Source organism: Acipenser ruthenus, chromosome 2 (assembly GCF_902713425.1).
Source record: "Acipenser ruthenus chromosome 2, fAciRut3.2 maternal haplotype, whole genome shotgun sequence".
NCBI classification, from domain to species: domain Eukaryota; kingdom Metazoa; phylum Chordata; class Actinopteri; order Acipenseriformes; family Acipenseridae; genus Acipenser; species Acipenser ruthenus.
Genome location: NC_081190.1, coordinates 117281629 through 117296648, shown reverse-complemented (window position 1 = coordinate 117296648; position 15020 = coordinate 117281629). Strand labels below are relative to the sequence as shown.

The 15020-nt window shown below is 43.3% G+C and overlaps 1 protein-coding gene across 2 annotated transcripts in view; it reads left to right on the top strand.

Annotated features, from left to right (window-relative positions):
* Positions 1–15020, top strand: part of LOC117408827 (H(+)/Cl(-) exchange transporter 3-like) — a 72395-nt gene that overhangs the window by 42185 nt on the left and 15190 nt on the right. For both annotated transcript variants that reach the window (XM_034014165.3, XM_034014166.3), the window contains 5 exons: positions 7192–7291; positions 8104–8291; positions 12496–12618; positions 13912–14118; positions 14370–14450. In XM_034014165.3, the coding sequence (XP_033870056.2) occupies positions 7192–7291; positions 8104–8291; positions 12496–12618; positions 13912–14118; positions 14370–14450 (699 nt within the window). The remainder of the gene's footprint in view (positions 1–7191; positions 7292–8103; positions 8292–12495; positions 12619–13911; positions 14119–14369; positions 14451–15020) is intronic.

The window sequence follows — 15020 nt, the reverse complement described above, 5'->3', positions numbered from 1 at the left end:
ACGCCTCAATAATGCGATCCAAGTAATTATTTTATTACTATAACATCTGAAAAAAGCTCTGCAAATGTCTGTGATATTCTCTGAGCGCTGATGCAGTCACAGGCAGCTTGTTTCCTTATGGCTGCCCCTATCTGATCCCAGAGGCAAGTATGACTATTCATGAGATACGCCCCTTTTTTAAAAAAAAAATTTCGGCTTGTCTCGGCTCCTGTCGATCCCACTCGGCCATTGAATGGTTTTCTCAGCTTTTTCCGGAGAAAAAACGACTAAAAACCTGTTTTTTGCGTCTTTTTGATGATGTCAGACAGAGTCCGACATTGGACCGAATAGGAATAATTGCAATGTCGGACCAGGTCCGACATGGGACCGCAAAGGGTTAAATGCTTCAAAATGGATCGAGTGGTTACAGACGATGTCGGATCCCAGCTAATAAGCAGTCTGGGCGATCCAGTGCCTTTACAAATTTGACAGCGTTAATACTTAAAACAATTATGGTTAAAACACATTTTGCCCTTGAGTTAGACAATTGAAACGCTAATAAATGCCCATCGCTAAAAATCCTTAAGCATCTAATATGTCACTCTTTTTGAGAGTGTGGCAGTCTAAGCTGTTCTGAGCTGTGGCAGTCTGAGCTGGTCTGAGCTGTGGCAGTCTGAGCTGGTCTGAGCTGTGGCAGTCTGAGCTGGTCTGAGCTGTGGCAGTCTGAGCTGTGGCAGTCTGAGCTGTGGCAGTCTGAGCTGTGGCAGTCTGAACTGTTCTGAGCTGTGGCAGTCTGAGCTGTGGCAGTCTGAGCTGTGGCAGTCTGAGCTGTGGCAGTCAGAGCAAGGACCTTTTCCAAATCCCCTCCCTAGAGGCCTCATTCCCACTCTGACACCTGTTGTCTAGGAGATCCAGACAAAGTGGGCTCACTCTTTCTCCACTCCCAGAATGAACACTGGGAAATACCTGCTGCACTCCTCCTCCCCCTACGCTGCCTGCCGCAAACTTTGAAAATCTCCTTTTTCAATTGTCGCTCTCTGATTAACAAATCTCAGCTTCTCAGCAAACTCATAACTGATACCAATCTTGATCCTGTCCCTCATCTGCACTTCTACTGACACAATCCTACTCCTAGGTGACTTCAACATTCATTTGACTTGCCTTCCTCCCCCTAGTGACCGACTTCAACACGCGTCTGGACTGTCTTGGGCTCTCTCAATCTGTCAACGTCCCCACTCACACCCGAGGACACACCCTGGATCTGCTCATCACCAGGGGCCTTGATATCTCCAATCTCTCAGTCTCAGATATATCTCTCTCTGACCATTTCTTAATCGCTGCTAATATTAATCTCCCTGCTCCTTCCTCCGCTACTGATTCTGTTATCTCCTTCCGTCCCAAGAATCTGCTGAATCCTCTGAAACTCAGAATGTGTCTCTTCATCCTTTCTGACTGGTACGCTTCCGTCCTCAGTTGACGATGCGGTGACCCTCTACAACACCACCCTTGCTCACGTCATCGACAGTGTTGCCCCGCTTACATCCTCGATCTTCGACTGCTTAAGTCAGCCTGCCGCAAGCTTGAGTGCAAGTGGAGGTCGTCTGGACTAACGGTTCACAGAGAGATCTGGACTGACCATCTCCGTAACTACAGGCATGCACTCACCGCTGCCAGGGTGAAGTACTTCTCTGAAATCATAACTATGGGACGCGGTAAACCTAATGTTCTCTTTAACCCTTTGTGGTCCTATGTCGGACCTGGTCCGACATTGCAACTATTCCTATCCGGTCCAATGTCGGATCCTGTCCGACACTGTCAAAAAAACACAAAAAACTGGTTTCTAGTCGTTTTTTCGCCGGAAAAAGCAGAGAAAACCATTCAATGGCTGAGTGGGAGCGACAGGAGCCGCGACAAGCCGAAAAAAAAAAAAAGGACGTATCTCATGAATAGTCATACTTGCCCCTGGCATCAGATAGGGGCGGCCATAAGGAAACAAGCTGCCTGTTACTGAATCAGCGCACAGAGAATAACACGGACATTTGCAGAGCTTTTTTGAGATGTTATAGTAATAAAATAATGACTTGGATCGCATTATTGAGGTGATAAAACGAGTGATCAGGAGATGATCGATCGGTAATGTACGACTATTAATAATATTATTATTATTATTATTATTATTATTATTATTATTATTATTATTATTATTATTATTATTTATTTCTTAGCATATGTGAAAGCTATAGCGAACAAAAGGGTGGGGCGGGGCTGGAGATGCAGGGCCTTTTAAACCCGTTTGACTGTGGAAAAAAAATACTTTTAAACAGCGCGTCTAAATTAACTGCGCGTGTGAAAATAAATTGGACCTGATGCGCCTGACACGCACTTAATAAATGGACTGCAAAGGGTTAAGACCATTGACCAAATCCTACATCCAGCCACCGATAGATCCATCTCCCATTCCTCCTCGTCTTACCTGTCATGATTTCTCCTCTTTCTTTTGGAACAAAATTGACAACATCTATTCTACGCTGTCCCACCACAAACCCAGTTTACTACTTGACCACCTTGACGCTCCTCCGGTTGCCCCTCCTGCCCTCTCCTCTCTCTCCTCTCTCCATTGCTGATGTCTCTGGCTTACTGTTGAAATCAACTACTGCCACGTGCCCCCTGGACCCCTGGCCGACTAACCTTGTCCGTCTCTGTGCTTCTGATCTTGCTACCTCCATTAGGCACACTCTCAACCTGTCCCTGGACTCTGGCTCGGTTCCTGCTGCTCTTAAGCTTTCCCAATACTTGCCGGTACTCAAAAAACCCTCCCTCAACCTGGCTGACTTATCCAATTTCTGCCCCATCTCCAATCTCCATTTTCTCTCAGAAACTCTCAAAAGGGATGTAACAATCTGCTTGAATCTCTACAGTCTGGCTTCTGGCCGCATCACAGTACTGAAACTGCTCTGCTCCGGATTGTGAATGATCTCCTGCTCAATGCTGACGCTTCAGCTCCCTCTGTGCTTGTCCTCCTTGACCTAACGGCCGCTTTTGACACCATAGATCATAGCATTCTTTTTGACCGCCTTCAGAATATGCTGGGATCTCCTGTCTGTACTTGATATCCTCTTACCTATTCGGACACATGCAGTCTGTTTTCTATGCTGAATGTAGTGGTGTCGCAAAACCAGTCATTTGTGGTGTCCCCCAAGGGTCTGTTATTGGGCCCCTTCTCTTCAATATCTACATGCTTTCCTTGGGTCACCTCATCCACCAATACAGTGTCATGTTTCACTCCTATGCTGACGACACCCAGCTCTACTTAAAACTCGACCCTGGAAGCCCCTCTGCCATGGTCCGGCTCTCGGCTTGCATTAAAGACATCGAGACCTGGATGTCTGCCAATTTTCTTCAGCTGAACACTAGCAAATCTGAACTCCTTCTAGTATGATTTAAAACTCATCTTAAGAATCTCAGTATAGCTGCCCTGAACCTCAGAAACTGTCTGCTGCTGCCTTCCCCCACAATACGAAGCCTTGTACTTCTTGACAGCAACCTCTCCTTTGATGCCCACATCTCCTCCGTGGTCAAATCTTCCTTCTACCATTTTATTTTATTTTATTTATTTATTTATTTCTTAGCAGACGCCCTTATCCAGGGCGACTTACAGTCGTAAACAAATACATTTTAAGAATCACAGTACAAGTAATAATACAATTAAGAGCAAGCAATATACAATGACTTTGGTTCTAGCAAGTACAAGTATGACAAAATAGAATTCAATAATACAGCAGATAAGTGTCAGTGATAGTTACATCAGGATATAATTAAATACAAAATACTACAGATTAAATAACACTTGACAGATTACAGTACTCTAAAGTACAGGATTAAATGCAGTAAAATAGGGGGCAGATAAGAGCCAATAAAGCGCATTTAAGGAAGGGTGATGTGTCCCGGGGGAAAAACAGAGGAGTTCTACAGGTGCTTTCTGAAGAGGTGAGTCTTGAGGAGGCGCTGGAATGTGGTCAGGGACTGGGCAGTCCTGACCATCTTCGAAACCTCTCCAAAGTCCGTCCCTACCTTTCCATCCCAGATGCGGAGATGCTTTGTCATGCATTTGTCTCCTCTCGACTCGACTACTGCAACTCTATATGGTGGTCTCCCAGCACGCACCATAAACCGACTGCAGCTGGTTCAGATGTAAAAAGCGTGATCACATCACCCCCGTCTTGCCCAGCTGCACTGGCTACCTGTAAAGTTCAGGATTACTTTCAAAACTCTCCTGCTCACCTACAATGCCCTTCATCACACAGGTCCCTTGTACCTCCTCAACCTGCTGACTCACTGTCCCTGCCCGCAAGCTGAGGTCCTCCGACTCTGGCCTGCTTGTTATCCCCAAGCAAAACTGCACCACACTTGGAGAACTCTCGTTTAGCTTCATGGCTCCGACTCTTTAGAACTCTCTCCCAGCTTTGGTGCGTGACGCTCCCACCGTCGCTCGCTTTAAATCAACTCTCAAGACCCACTTGTTCTCTCTTGCTTTCCATGCTCTTTAAGCCTGATATATGCTATTAGCTGCTGTGTTGTTGCTACTATTTCATGTATTATGCATTTCTCTGTATTTAAAGTATTATGGATTTTCTTGTTATTGCTGCATCTTGTAAAGTGCTTTGTGATGATGGTCCACTATGAAAGGTACTTTATAAATTATTGATTGATTGATAGATAAAGCTAAAATATAATTCCTATCCCTTATAGCAATGCTTCCATATAAGTGAGATATAAATTCAAGACTATGCTTACCTCTCAATATAGAAGTGTTGTGTAGAATATAAATAAAGACAAAGAGTTGTCTTCGAAGGCAGAGGCTTCTTGAATACAACCAAACAGCAACCAGCTTTTTCAGAGATCTTCAGAGAATGTATTTATGTATTTACATTTATATAGCGTCTTTCATCACAAGGACCTCAAGGCATTTTACAACATTTTACAACATTTTACAATATTATACAAAATTTAAAAGGTAAAGATAATTCCTATAAAAGTTGACAGTCAAACGATAGTCAGTGCTAAAATATGGTAGAAAAGCAATTTTATGAAAATGGGTTTTCAATGCTGTTTTAAAAGTAGAGTAATTCCCTGCTTTTTTGACTGAAGATGGTAGAGCATTCCACAACATTGGGGCTTTACAATAGAAGGCCCTCCCTCTCTCTCTCATTCCTTCTCTCCTTCCTTCCCTCCCTCTCTCCTTCCTTCCCTCTCTCTCTCTCCTTCCTTCCCTCTCTCCCGCACCATCTTTATTCACTCTCGGAACAACCAACAGCCCCACATCCTGCCATCTCAGAGTACGACTTGGATTGTAAAGGGTCAACAACTCCTGGGAATTACTTGGTGCTAATCCATTTTGGGCTTTATAAGTTAAAAGCAAAATCTTATAATCAGTTCTAAAATTCACAGGGAGCCTGTGCAAAGAAGATAAGACGGGTAATAGGCTCATTTTTTTTTTTTTTCTTTCCTTCATAGTTAGTATTCTGGCAGCAGTGTTTTAAACGTGCTGTAAGTTTAGGAATACCAGTAAACAGAGCTACAATAATCTATTCTGGATGAAACAAAGGCATGCATTAGCTTTTCAGAGTCAGGTACAGAGAGAATGGGTCTAAGTTTGGCTATATTCCTCAAATGATAACAGTTAACTTTAGTAATTTCTTTTAAAATATGAGACTCGAATGATACATTTGGATCAAAATTGACCCCCAAATTCCTCATTTCCAGTTTTCAATTTGCCCAAAAAACATAACCTCTTTTTGTCTGAATTCAACATTAAAAAATTGAGACATCCAACACTTTATATCAGCAAGGCATGGGAGTCTGGAACCAACTCCCCAGTAATGTAATGATCCTTCAAGAAGCTGCTTGATGAAATTCTGGGATCAATAAGCTACTAACAAACAAACGAGCAAGATGGGCCTCATGCAAGTGACAAAGTTTTTAAATTAGGTCACAGCTTGTACTGATTCTCTCACTTTTAAACTCAACAGTTTTCTTGCAATAAATACTTCTGTTTTTTATTACAGTAAAACAAATAAGTGCAAATACTTATTTTAGTTCAAATGTAAGTCTGTCTAAAGGTTGCTTTTTATTTGCAATATCTAAGAAGCTCAGTGTTTTTGACTTACAAACTTCTTCCCAAGTAAAGTTACTGCTTTTCTGATAAGAACTTTCACTGTGAACACCTTTCTAATTTAATTAAATGCAATGCTCGCTTCTGCTTTTCTCTCAAGGTTAACACAGGCTTCTGCTCCGACAGCTCTCAGATAAGGGAAAACTTAGTTCATTTCACAGGTCTTACTGGTCAGCATGGTCCCCATTCAGCTCCCTTTTTACTCACTTACAAAGATTCTATAATAATAATTTCTACAGTTATACTAGAATAAACCGGAACATAGAATCCTTTAACATAACTATAGGTTAATCCAGAGTATATTATAACATTATCCTGAACAATTTGTTTAGTATTTCTGCTGGCTTTATGCTCTTTAAAACACAGAACAGTTATTACAGTATTTTAACATTGTTGCAGTTTCCCAAATGTTCAGTTTGTATCCCAAAGATCAGCCTGCTTCTGCTCACCATGGGTCTGTCAAAGCCACTACAGGATCCTTTATCAATTTCTCACATCACAGGTGTGGGTGACAGTCTTTAAAATCCTGATACCTGCAAAACACTTAAACCTTGTTAGCCGGGCTCCCATCTTTACATTCTCATCTCTATCATCAGTGGAGAAACTTCAGAGAAATTAAGCTGGTTCTGTCAAAGAGCCATGCATCTCTGCCGCATACACCTTTCACTCAGAAAAGAAGCTTGCACCTTGTACAAGGGAGGAAGCACGATGCTGTATGAATCCGAATCGGGAGGGTACCCTGCTACGAGCTCAAAGAATCGGGGCCCTTTGCACTCCTGTTTCACCACACACAGGGAGTGCACATTGTGACTCGAAAGGTTTGTTGGAATGGTGTGAAGGAGAAAAATCTTTCTTGAACGCCACAAGAAATATGTAAAATATAAAAACTGCACTGTCATCTAATTTCACACGCCTTGTTTATCTTGGATTTCTACGTTAAATAGGTGACCATAGCTTGTCCAAGGTTAGTGCTGTAAAACCAGTTCAAAGTAAGTCCATCATTACGATACAGTTTTGGTTTCACTTTTCTTTTTTTTCAGATTAACAGCAAGAAGAAAGACTCGGCGTGGGAGTTTACAAAGAGCTTGTATGATGCTTGGTCAGGGTGGCTAGTTGTGACTCTGACAGGCTTGGCTTCTGGTAAGGAGAGCTAGAAAAGACTTATTGAACCTTATCCTAACATCTTCTGACACATTCATTCAGAAGAGCAGCAAGCACGCTGGGCATGGGTAGCTTTTCAGTCCATTAAATAAATCTGTCAAATAACATGGCAAACAGATTACACTTTGTATGATGCTAAGCTGCTGTGCATGGCAGGAGGATAGTTTAAAAGTAGATTTTTGTAACACCAGTGTAATGAATTTACTCTTTCTTCTGTCTGAGATGTGCATGAAGATAAGCTGTTCATACCATTTTCAAAACCAAATTGCATGTTAACAAACTGGAACATTACATTATCAAACTGAGCGGTCCTTCAAGAACAGCCGCCATGTTGTCTAATCAAGAGCAGTTTGAAGTGGCTAATTTAATCACATACGTAACCTCTTAGCACTTTTATCATTCATCAGAAAAGCCAACTTGAGGAAACAATAATATGTAAGGATGGATTGTAGTGAATGCGACAAGTCATTTTATTTTTAAATCTGTAGTTTTATAACTCTAATAGGAACCAAACCATTACTGAGAGGTTGTGTTCAGGTCTGTGCATCAGTAAGCACTGTCCCTGAAAGCTGTGAGGTCTGTGCATCAGTAAGCACTGTCCCTGAAAGCTGTGAGGTCTGTGCATCAGTAAGCACTGTCCCTGAAAGCTGTGAGGTCTGTGCATCAGTAAGCACTGTCCCTGAAAGCTGTGAGGTCTGTGCATCAGTAAGCACTGTCCCTGAAAGCTGTGAGGTCTGTGCATCAGTAAGCACTGTCCCTGGCTGAAAGCTTCTGTTATCTTTCCCGTGTAGGTGCCCTGGCAGGTTTGATAGACATTGCTGCTGACTGGCTGAACGACCTGAAGGAAGGTGTCTGCCTCAGTGCATTGTGGTTTAATCACGAACAGTGCTGCTGGGGATCAAATGAAACGACCTTTGAGGAAAGGGACAAATGTCCCCAGTGGAAGACGTGGGGACACCTTATCCTCGGACAGGCTGAAGTAAGCAGAGCGATGGGACAGAACTTTCATACTTTTCTGTTAAATTTTGTGTTTTGGGAATAAGGAAGATAATAATTATAACTAGAGCCTCGTGTTTTTCGCAAATACGAAATAGCACAAAATAAAACCTAATGTAGCCTATAAAACGAAAAAAAAACCACATGCAAAAATAAAATGAAAAATTATAAAACAAACCTAGTGTAGTGTTTCTGCAGGAGGCAGAAAACGAAGGCGCTTTCTTTCCAAAGGGCTTTTATTCAGCAAGCCTTTCTCTCACACAGAAACCACAGCTCTGCCAGCTTCGGGTTACAAACCCAACAACAACACCACCACCACCACAAAATGGTGTTGCAGCGCCACCTTATAACACACAGCATAGGACTACACACACAGACAGAGGTAAACAAACCAGCCGCAGGAAATACAGAGATGGAGGGGAACACAATTACAGCAGGAATTGCAAACACAGCGTCACGGATCAATACAATAGAGTGACGTTTTTAAATTGGGAGGTTTATACAAAACCTACTGAGTGAGAACGCTCTGAAAGCACACAGAGCTGAATTTAAATGACTTCACGCGCTGCTACACGAGAGTGCTGAGCCACTTTTAAATTCTTTGCTTTTTGGTATTTGTGATGTTCTGGTTGATGAAATGTGCCGAGACGAGGGTCTCATTGGTATTGAATTCCTAAAATCAGGAGTGTTAGTATTAGTATATACTTATATTTGATTGGTTTGTAAATGTGTTTAATTTTGCTTTGATACACTCGGCGTATGTACCCTCCGTACCTTACCATTGTTGGTATTGTACGAAAAATTTAGAAAAAATTTAAATTATAAAAATTCAAAGACAGTAATATTAAAAAAAAAAAGATTCTACAAGCATCAGTCAATTTCGACCTATTTCCCTATTAAACGTAGAGGCAAGATTTTCTTCAGCCTTATTGCTCAGAGATTGTCAACTTACCTATTAAAGAACTGCTTCATTGACACTTCAATACAAAAAGCGGGCATTCCAGGTTTCACAGGATGCTTAGAACACATCAATGTGATCTGGCAACAAATTCAATCAGCTAAAAAGGAGAGGAAGGAGCTCCATGTGACATTCTTGGATTTGGCTAATGCATATGGTTCAGTGCCACATGAACTTCTTTGGGCAGCATTTGATTTTTTCAGTGTACCGATGACAATAACAAATTTAGTGAAAGCCTACTTTGGAGATTTGCAATTTAGTTTTTCAACTTCAGAATTCAGCACTACATGGCAATGCCTAGAGGTTGGAATAATGGCAGGATGCACCATTTCTCCACTGGCTTTTACCATGGCAATGGAAGTAATCATTAGGGCATCAAAATGGGTAGTAGGAGGAGAGCGCTTGGCTTCTGGGATGCGACTACCACCAATTCTAACATACATGGATGACATGACAACCATGACTACAACAGTAGCCTGCACTAATCGGTTATTGGGCAAATTAACCAATAACATTGAATGGGCACGAATGCAATTCAAGCCCACTAAATCAAGGAGCATCTCTATAATTAAAGGTAAAGTAGTAGATAAAACATTCTTCATTAATGGTGAGGCAATACCAACAGTGTCTGAGAAGCCAGTGAAGAGTCTTGGGAGATGGTACAACGGGGATCTAAAGGACACAGTTCGTGTGGGAGAAGTTAGACAACAAGCAGTGGAAGGGTTGAAGAGCATAGACAGCTGCGCTGTACCAAGCAAACTAAAACTCTGGTGCTTTCAGTTTGGTCTACTGCCGAGGTTGCTGTGGCCACTGACTCTGTACGAGGTTTCTTTGACAACAGTAGAGAAGCTGGAAGCTTTAATCAGTTCATACATCAGGAAATGGTTGGGAGTTCCACGCTGCCTCAGCAGCGTGGGACTTTATGGTAAAGGAATACTGCAGCTACCAGTCTCTGCTCTAACCGAGGAGTTTAAGTGCGCCAAGGTCAGACTGGAAATGACATTAGTAGAGACACGCGACAAATGCGTAAGGGAGGCAGCACCTGGAAGAAAGTGGGCGGCAAAGAAAGCTGTGGAAGATGCAAAGGCTGTCCTTCGAATTGGTGATATCATGGGGCAAGTTCAGCATGGAAGAGGGGGTCTTGGTCTCAGTTCAGCTCCTCCTACATGGCACAAGGCAGCCCCAGCTCAAAGGAGGAAGCTGGTAGTCAACAAGGTGCAAAAGCAGGAGGAGAGGATGAGGTGTATAAAGGCCATTTCCCAGGCCAAGCAGGGAGAATGGATGAGATGGGAGAGAGTGGAACAACGCAAGATTGGCTGGCAAGACCTATGGTCAATGGAACATAGCAGGATCAGTTTCCTCATCAGGTCAACATATGATGTTCTCCTATCACCACAGAACCTAAACCTCTGGGTAGGAGAGGATCCCTCATGTCCTTTGTGTTCATTGCCTGCAACATTTAAGGCACATTTTGACAGGATGTAAGGTGGCTCTTAGCCAAGGACGGTTTACTTGACCAGGTGCTGCGATGTTTGGCCTTAGCATTGGAAGACAAGCGTAACATGACCAGTAAGTTGCCACCTGTTCCATCAAAACATTACACACAAAAGACAACATTCCTCCACCCAGGAAAGCAACCACCAAGAAAAGGTGTTAAAACCAATCCTCGCCCAGGACAACTGGAAGCTGCTAGAGACTGGAAAATGCTGGCAGATGTTGGTCAACGGCTTATTTTTCCACCTGAGATTGCCACCACTAACCTTAGACCAGATATTGTCTTGTGGTCTGGATCAGCACGCCTTGTTCACCTGGTAGAGTTAACAGTGCCATGGGAGGATGCTGTAGATGAGGCGTATGAGAGGAAGAAACTACAGTATGCTCAACTAGCCACTGAAGCGGAACAGCAAGGATGGAGAGTCCGGGTTTACCCAGTGGAGGTGGGTTGTCGAGGATTTGTGGCACACTCTACAACCCGGTTTCTCAGAGACGTCGGATTCAGTGGCCAAGAGTTGCGTCGCACAGTGAAGAACTTATCCGAAGCAGCAGAGAGGAGCAGCAACTGATTGTGGTTGAGACGGAAAGATTCTGGCTGGGGATCTCAAGCACAATAGAAAGAAAGAAACGCTGATGTACAGGTAAGTAAGCTGGGCTGAGCTGAGTGGGGGACGGAGGGGGGTGATGCTGGGACGCCAGAATCACCGTCGAGCCCTCTTGAGGTGTCGTGGGCTAGTCGACGAAACACTGAGGATGGAAGGTGCCCACTTGAAGACCCCAGAGATGTACCCTACTTAGCTCAATCCAGACGGTTGTCCTGCTGATGCGCTGGGGAGGCTGCACTGTGGTTGATCCCCGGAGCCAGCATCGCAGCTGTTGTGTGTGCTGATGCGCCAGGGAGGCAAAATAAGCTGATCCCTGGAGCCAGCATTACACTTCAGCCATTAACACCAGTGTCACAAAGATGGCCGTGATCGCGCTCAGCATTTAATAATTAACAGACAGAAAATAAAAAGGTTGTAACACAACACAGGACACGGCACTTGAGCCAAAATAAATAGACGAACAAAACGATAAAGCAGTAAACGAACAGACAAACAAACACGGTGAGTGAAATAATACTTATTATTATTATTATTATTATCTTGGTTTCTTTTCCTTTCTCCTCTCCACACCCGTTCTCCTCTCACCGAACACACAACCCCGAGTGAAAGAAATGTGCATCTATATATACTGTTGTGCTGGGATTCAATTACTAATTAATTATTCACTTGAATCCCAGCACGTGAATTAATTCTGTGCAACCCTGTGCTCACATACTATACTTTAAATGCACGTGCAGTGATGTGCAATCCCGTGCCTAAATACAAATATACAATTTAAATACCACGTGAAACACAAACCCGTTTATATCACGTGTACCCATCTTTATACACCAACATTAACACACGCAACATACAACACATAACACACACATGCACACGGGCGGGGCACATTGCCACACCAGACAGAAGGATATCTACATCATCATATGGAAGGAAGCGCAAATGGATGGAGACACATATGGATCACATTAGTTTACTGTAAAGCTACGTCTTAGTTGGTGCTTATCTTGGCGAGAGCCAAGTTCAAATCAGCATGAAGTTTTAACATCTACTCTCGTGTAATGGAAATCTTAAATGCACCATTGTTTATTTAATTAGCTATTTATATCAATCTGTCTTCTGTCTTGCAGGGTCCGGGTTCCTATATAATGAACTACATCATGTATATCTACTGGGCTTTGTCTTTTGCCTTCCTGGCTGTTTGTATGGTAAAGGTGTTTGCACCGTATGCCTGTGGCTCCGGTATACCAGAGGTACGATTTATATTAGTTTACTCTCCAGCACTGCCTGCTCTATACACACACACAGCACTGCCTGCTCAATATACACACACACACACACAGCACTGCCTGCTCAATATACACACACACACACACAGCACTGCCTGCTCAATGTACACACACACACACAGCACTGCCTGCTCAATACACACACACACACACACACACACACACACACACACACACAGCACTGCCTGCTCAATATACACACACACAGCACTGCCTGCTCAATATACACACACACAGCACTGCCTGCTCAATATACACACACACACACACAGCACTGCCTGCTCTATACACACACACAGCACTGCCTGCTCAATATACACACACACACAGCACTGCCTGCTCAATATACACACACACACAGCACTGCCTGCTCAATACACACACACAGCACTGCCTGCTCAACATACACACACACAGCACTGCCTGCTCAATATACACACACACAGCACTGCCTGCTCAATACACACACACAGAATACACTCTAGCTTCATCTTGGTTCCATTTTGTAGCTGAGGGAGTCCAGCCTTAAAAAATCTACAAACAAAATCTATCCAAGTGAGAAAAGACAAAAATGTGTGTTTGCTGAGAATTCTCACTCTGTTACTTCAGATCAGTATGATTACTGTGGTCTTCAGATCAGTATGATTACTGTGGTCTTCTTTATCAGCATGATTACTGTGGTCTTCATATCAGCATGATTACTGTGGTCTTCATATCAGCATGATTACTGTGGTCTTCTTTTCATAAGTACAGTTAAACATTTAAACACCACTTTGCGTCAAAGGTATTGATGCTAAATATTTTCTTAAAACCAAAAGGGTAGCAGCATAACTCATTTACCTGATTTGCATTCTCAAGCTGAGATGCTTAGCCAAGTACGAAAATGCTAAGCGCAGTAATTCAGTGTAGACTATAATTCAGTCTCTACACTGAATGTTAAATGGAAGGTGATGCAGACAATGAACAAGCTTTGTTCTTTGCCACGGTATGGGCTGTTGGTACAAATGTATTATGTATGTATAAAGCAAATGCACTTCATCAATTCATCCTAAAAAGACCATGTATTAAATCCATATAATACAAATTAAAAAATCTTGAGATTTTAACAATTTAAAATGTAAAGTGACTAAAGAAATCTGTCTCTATCTCAGCAGAATAGAATAGCATCATTGTGAATGATCTTGTTTTTTTAACAGCACAGCTCATGTGTGTTGTGTTTCGGTTAGTTTGGGTCAGGTATTCTGTCTTTGCTTGCAGATCAAAACGATCCTGAGTGGCTTCATCATTCGAGGGTACCTGGGCAAGTGGACACTGCTGATTAAGACTGTGACTCTGGTGCTGGCTGTGGCTTCAGGCCTGAGTCTGGGGAAGGAGGGGCCTCTTGTGCATGTTGCCTGCTGTTGTGGCAACATCTTCTCATATCTTTTCCCAAAGTACAGCAAAAATGAAGCGAAAAAACGAGAGGTAAATGCTTTTTTTTGTAGCATGGTTTCTATAAAGCCAAAATACACTGATCAAGAAAGGATTGTCAGCTAAACTCTTCAATGTCATGCTGTACAACAGCTGCATTCTTTTTTTACATACGTAATAGTAGTTGAATGTATATTGGTAATCATGGCAAACTGTTAAAGATCACAACAAGACGAAACACAAAGTCCTGTGTATGTACAAGACATACTGAGGGCGGGTTGACTCCTGTTTGCTTTTCCGTGCAGGTGCTGTCGGCTGCGTCCGCGGCTGGAGTTTCTGTTGCTTTCGGTGCTCCGATAGGCGGCGTCCTGTTCAGTTTGGAAGAGGTTGGTTTGATTAAATGAGCTCATTTATCATGGTGGTTTTCATTAAAACTCAAAATAAGTCAAACTCTCTCACCATTATGGGGTGATACACGCATTATTAGTATTGGTAAAGCATTTCAGATTTTAATTTAGTCGTTGCCAATTATTTTTTATCATTTTCTCCCAATTTGGAATGGCCAATTATTTTTAGGCTCAGCTCACCGCTACCACCCCCGTGCTAACTCGGGAGGGCGAAGAAGAACACACGCTGTCCTCCGAAGCGTGTGCCGTCAGCCGACCGCTTTTTTTCACACTGCGGATTCACCATGCAGCCACCCAAGAGCTATAGCGTCGGAGGACAACGCAGCTCTCGGGCAGCTTACAGGCAATCCTGCAGGCGCCCGGCCAGACTACAGGGGTCGCTGGTGCGCGGTGAGCCGAGGACACCCTGGCCGACCTAACCCTCCCTCCCCCCGGGCGACGCTCGGCCAATTGTGCGCCGCCCCCTGGGAGCTCCCGTCCACGGTCGGCTGTGGAATAGCCTGGACTCGAACCGGCGACGTCCAGACTATAGGGCGCATCCTGCACTCC